A 6,145-nucleotide genomic window follows, 5' to 3' on the forward strand; every position below is an offset into this window, starting at 1 on the left:
TGCTCTATGCCTTGGCCATCATGTGTGATGACTGTCCCCTCACCCCCACACCCCCTCCTCCTGTCCTCCAATAGGCTCTGTGCATGCTCTATGCCTTGGCCGTCATGTGTGATGGCTGCCCCCTCACCCCCCAAGCCCCTTCCTCCTGTCTTCACACAGGCTCTGTGCATGCTCTATGCCTTGGCTGTCATGTGTGATGGCTGTCCTCTCACCCCCCACACGCCCTCCTCCTGTCTTCACACAGGCTCTGTCTATGCTTTGGTCCTCATATGTGATGTCATATGTGAGGTGTCCCCTCACCCCCCACACCCCCTCCTCCTGTCTTCACATAGGCTCTGTGCATGCTCTATGCCTTGGCCGTCATGTGTGATGACTGTCCTCTCACCCCCACACTCCCTCCCCTTGTCTTCACACAGGCTCTGTACATGTTCTACGCCTTGGCCATTGTATGCGATGACTTCTTTGTTCCATCTTTAGAGAAGATCTGTGAGGTATGTGGGAGGGACTTGGGACCCCTCGGGGATGCTCTTTGGGGGTGTGAAGAAATTGAGGGCATGTGGGATGTACATGCACATGCAGCAGGCTGAGAAGGCTGGGGGTGGAGTGAGGGCGCCTGGTGTAGAACCTTCACACCACGCACTTAGGGTCTGCCCCACACGAAGCCTTGCTCTGAAGCCCCCAGGGTGGGGTTGGCACACGGCAGCCCCTCCTAGGGCTTGGCAGAAGAAAATGCTTCAGCACAAAATCATTACTCAGAACGTCTGGATTCACGGTAGGCCCCAACTCATGTCAAGCCCAATTAGTTGGGAGCCCAGCCAGGCTGTAACCAGCTGTAGGTGGCAGGTAACAGGTGGGGCCCCAGCTTACTAGAGGACTCACCTGAAGAGGATACTGACTTTCAGCAGCAACAGGTCCTGCTCTCTGTTCAGACCATTGCAAGTGGACATGTTCTCCCTTCCGTTATTTTGTTATTTTTAGTTTCTTATTTCTCCCCATATGCTAGACCCCAGTCTTTCCTCTTTCCTCTGCTTTGGCTCCTCATCAAGGTTTTGTTTCCACACCTCCCATGTGTGCCAGACCCTGTTCTAGTCACTGGGGATCCAAAGATGAAAGACCCACCCCTACCCTCAGGGGTTCATTGTCCAGGGGGAAGGCCAATGTGTGGACCAAAACCCTCACTCCGTGTAATTCTTGTTCCAGTAGATGGAGCATAAGACACAGAACATGTTCAAGGGGGAGCACCTAGCTCTGCGGGACACCTTAGGAAAGGCTTCACCAAGGAGGCATTGAGTCAGCAGCTCAGAGAATAAATAGAAGGTGGACTGATATTGGAAATAAAGGAGCTTCCAAGCTGAAGGTCTGGCAGGAGCAGAGCAGGAGGCCAGGAGAGCAGGTCTGGTGGAGGGAGTGGGGCATCCAACAGAGTGGCTGGAGAGCCCCTGCTCAGGACCTGCAGGGGACAGCCTGCCCAGGGAGGCCCCTAAGGAGCTTGGCTTCACCTATAGCAGTGCGTCCCCACAACTACCCGGGCTGCCGAGTGTCCAGTGAGTATGTCCACTGCCCTGAGGGCCTGTGGTCACTTCTGTTTCAGAGACTCCATCTGAGTGAAGATGTGGCTGGGGCCACCTTCATGGCTGCAGGAAGCTCTACACCAGAGCTGTTTGCCTCGGTTATTGGTAAGGGATCCCCACCACGCTGAGACACAGGGTCTAGAGCGAGCCTAGGCGTGGTGCCCAGGGCAGTGGGGGACATTTGCCAGCTCTGAAGCTCAGTTTTCTCGTCTGTAAAATGGCAGAACTGGGAAAGACAGGAAGTGGATTAGTAGTTGCCTGGGGATTGGGATGGAAGAGAATGGAGAGGACTCTAACAGGTTTATTTTGGGGATGACAAGCATATTCTAAAGTCTGATTATGCTGATGGTTGGATCATCTACAAATACATTAAAACACCACTGAAGTGGTGCTTTAAATGGGCAAGTGTTATGGCCTGCAAGTTATACCTCAGTAAAGCAGCTTTGTAAAAAATGGTCCCCAGAGGGCACTTCCGCCTCTCTGTTTTTGTTGTTCTAGCAAAGAACCCCCACCCTACACAGTCCTCACAGCCAGCCTGGGCCTGAGAGGAAGGAGCAAGCCTAGGGCCAGGTGGCCGAGGGCCAGGATTTATCTTTCTCCTTCCAGGTGTGTTCATCACTCATGGGGATGTCGGTGTGGGGACCATCGTGGGCTCCGCTGTGTTCAACATCCTGTGTATAATTGGAGTCTGTGGACTGTTTGCTGGACAGGTAAGAGGTTCTTCTCCTCAGCCTGTCTGACGAGCCCCCTTCAGTTGTAGGAGTGGATGCGTCTGGGTAGAGAGGCTGGGCCGGCGGTAGGGGCACCCACTGTGGCTGTCAGCAAGTCACCTTTCCCCTCTCAGTCCATTGCCCTGTCTGAGTTTCCTTCCGATTCAACATGCTGTGGGTCTGAGAGGCAAGAACAGCACCCGCCCTCATGGCCAGTCCCAGGATAGAGTTCATTCACAGCAGTGAATAGTTAATGATATTTGGTTCTGCCTCCTGGAACCCTGATCCTGCTCAAGAGCCTGGAACTCTGCGGGGCCTGGCTCTGGCCTCCCAGCAAGAAGGGCACCTTCCTGGTTTTCAGAACCATGGAGTATATTAGACTGGACCTCATGGGAAGGCCCTGCCTGGCTGACGGAGTAGAGGTGGGTGGCCAGTCATTTCCAGAAGGTACCAGCATCAGGTGAAGCAAGCAGGTGCCTCTGTTCTCTGCCTCCACAGAGAGCTTCTTTGGTGAAATGAGTGATTTTAGTACTGGGAGGAATGGGGGTAGTTTTGCCCTCATGTAAGAGCCTTGCTACATTTTATTCTGTTCTCCAATCATAACGGAGAGTTAGGGGCAGCGAGTTGGCTTTCAGGAAAACTTCCTGGGTGCCTTCCTGCACCTGTGCACCTGTGGAGTCTGGGCAGTGTGAGGGTGTCTCCCCCTCCTCTGCCCTCTGTGTCGTTTCCCAGCGATGGTAGCTGACAGCCCTGTGCTTGGCAGGTGGTGCGGCTGACGTGGTGGGCCGTGTGCCGGGACTCTGTGTACTACACGCTGTCTGTCATCATGCTTATTGTGGTGAGTTAGTCGTCCTGCCCCAGTGTCAAGGTATCCAGGACCCCGCCAACGCCCAGGACCCTGCCCCTCTCTGCCCCCATCAGAACCAGAGACTCTGCCCCTACTCCCCCAGCAGTGGGATGTGCTGACCACTCACGGCAGTGCATTGACTGGTCCCCCCAGCACTGTACCCCCAAATGTCTTGTCCCCGATACCTTGGTTATGGAGCAGCCTCAGGAACTGTCTTCAAAGTAAAAAGCCCTGGAAAACACCAAGGCGTCTGTGACCCTGTGACCTGGTCTGTGCTCTTAATGCTCAACCATTTTGCTCCTCAGGGGCCCTTCACACCCCCACTGGGACTGAGGGGACTCTTGGGGACTCAGCTCTAGAAGCCGAGCTTCAGGCACACTGTGGGGCGGGAAAAGGGAGGCATCGCAGAGCAGTCAGAGGTGGCAGCTGGGGTCAAGGGAAGAACCTGTGAGAGAAAGAAAAGCCGGAGGGGCCAAAACAGGGCTGCCTGGGGCCCGCCAGTGGGGGGGCAGGCAATCCTGCTACCCTGGGGGCCCCCAGGGCCGGGGGACATCAGGACACATGACAGCGACACGGCAGTGATGTGCGTGACGCAGACTACTGCCGGGGCTCACATCACCCATGGGGGAGTGGTTTCAATGCCAGGGAAACTTTAGCGTGGCGGCACTGGGACACATTACGTCTGACAAGGCCACGTTCACACAGAGCGGCGGTTCTCAGTCCCGCAGACCTTGAGCCAGCTTTCTGTGACAGCCGTGTCTCTTGTGTTAGTTATCGACAGCATAACGAATTTCCCCAAAGCTCCGCAGCTTGAAACAGCACACATTCAGCATCTCCCATTGTCTGGGGGACAGGAATATGGTTGAGTACCCCAGCTCAGGGGCTCCTCAGGTGGCAGTTGAAGTGTCTGTCAGCCAGGGCACAGTTATCTCAAGACTTGACTTGAGGAGGATCCACTTTCCAGATCCCTTCCAAGCCTGCTGCCAGGCCTCGGGGCCATGCGGTAGAGGCCAGAGAGCTCAGTTCCTTGCCCCGTGGGCCTTTCCATAGGGCAGTTCCGACACAGCAGCTGCCTTCTTGGAGAAGAGGGTGAAAAGGTGCTCAAGATGGGAGCCACAGCCTTCTGTAACCTAGCCTCAAAGTGGGTCCCCTCACTTTGCCATATTCTATTTGTCAGAAGCAAGTCACTAAGGCTAGACCACCCTCTAGGGAAGGAGATTATGCCCATTCTAGGGGAGCCCGACGATCAGAGGGGGGCAGATCCCTGGGAGCATCTGAAAGGCTGCCTGCCATACCCCTGAAAAATGAAATTTATAGAGAAACAATTTGCTTCTACACATTTTCCAAAAACTCAACATACCCATTGTTGTCAAGTCAATACCGACTTACAGCAACTCTATGAGACATAGTAGAACTGCCCCATAGGATTTCCAAGGCTGTCATCTTTACAGAAGCAGACTGCCTCACCTTTCTCCAGCAGAGCAGCTGGTGAGTTCAAACTGCCAGTCTTCTAGTTAGTAGCCAAGTGCCTAACCATGCACCACACACACACACACACACAAAAACAAAGTCACTGCTGTCGAGTCAATTGTGACTCAAGTAGTGACCCCTCCTCGGGTTTCAGAGGTGGGATCTCTATGGAAATAGATTGCCCAGTCTTCCTTCTGAGGAACGACTGGTGGATTTGAACCGCCAGCCTTCTGACTAGCAGTCAAATGCCTTAAAAACTCAACATAATAGTCTAATTACAATATTTGGAAAAAAAAAATCCACACCCATCGAGTCAATTCCAAATCATAGCTGCTCTTTAGGAAATAGTAGAGCTGCCCCATAGGGTTTTGAAGGCTGTAAATGTTTTTGGAAGCGGATTGCCTTATCTTTCTCCCATAGAGCAGCTGGTGGGTTCGAACTGCTGATGTAATTATAATATAAAACCAAAACCATAACCAAACCCACTGCCATCAAGTTGATTCCAACTCATAGCAAACCCCTTTGGGTTTCCTAGGTGGTAAATCTTCATGGAAGTAGATTGCCCAGTCTTCCTTCCTTGGAGTGTCAGGTGGGTTTGAACCACCAACCTTCTGGTCAGCCATCAAATGCCTTAGGCATTGTGCCACCAGACCTCCTTATTTATAATATAAAGGAGATACAAAAAAGTGTAAGAATGCTTTCTCAGTTTGTGAATGCTGCAACATGAGCACACTAGGGAAAAAAAAAAACAAAACCAGTTGCCTTCAAGTTGACCCCAGCTCACAGGCACTCCATGTGTGTGGCCAAGCAGAACGGACCTCCTCAGGTTTTCATGGTTGTGACCTTTCAGAAGTCGATCTCCAGACTTTTCTTTAGTGGCACCTCTGAGTGGATTTGAACCCCCATCCTTTTGGTCAGTAGTTGAGCACTGAACACATGCACCACCCATGGACTACTGATCACACAAGAAACCCTGATAACGTAATTGCATGTGGCCCCATTCAGGACAACACCGAGCCTGACAGTGACTGATGCAGACTGATGCTGGCATGTTGCGCTGGTATCCCAAGCACTGTGAGTGATGCCAACAGGGTGACATGCTTTTCCAGAACATTGAGTTCCTCCCATGCACTGCTCAGCAAAGCAAAGGCCAGCCGTCCCTCCGTTTGCACCACAGTTACTGTCTAGGTTACACAGTGCTGCTGCCATACAGATGCCAGTGTGTGCTTTAAAGAGCAGGAAGTTACTTTCTCACGGTTCAGGAGGCTAGAAGTCCGAATTCAGAGCGTGGCTCGAGGGGGCAGTCCTTCCTTTTTAGGAGCCCCAGAAGTTCCTCGGTGTGCCCTGGCATTTCTTGATATCTGACGTCACCTTCTGTGTGTGTCTCTGTCGGTCTTCTCTTTTTATAACTCAGAAGTGATCAGGGTTAGGATTATTCTCAATGGAGAGAGATTGAAACCATTCCTCTTGAGAACAGGAACCAGACAAGGATGCCCACTATCACCACTTCTATTCAACATTGTACTGGAAGTCCTAGCCAGGGCAAT

General features: G+C 52.5%; 1 protein-coding gene across 1 annotated transcript in view; it reads left to right on the forward strand.

Annotated features, from left to right (window-relative positions):
* SLC24A4 (solute carrier family 24 member 4) overlaps positions 1 to 6,145 on the forward strand; it is a 218,705-nt gene that overhangs the window by 156,007 nt on the left and 56,553 nt on the right. Inside the window, 4 exon segments of the mRNA XM_007944500.1 lie at positions 417 to 491; positions 1,592 to 1,676; positions 2,178 to 2,281; positions 3,045 to 3,119. Coding sequence (XP_007942691.1) covers positions 417 to 491; positions 1,592 to 1,676; positions 2,178 to 2,281; positions 3,045 to 3,119 — 339 coding nt within the window.

Source organism: Orycteropus afer, unplaced genomic scaffold, assembly GCF_000298275.1.
Source record: "Orycteropus afer afer isolate SDZICR_OR568_19922 unplaced genomic scaffold, OryAfe1.0 scaffold00127, whole genome shotgun sequence".
In the NCBI taxonomy this organism is placed as follows: Eukaryota; Metazoa; Chordata; class Mammalia; order Tubulidentata; family Orycteropodidae; genus Orycteropus; species Orycteropus afer.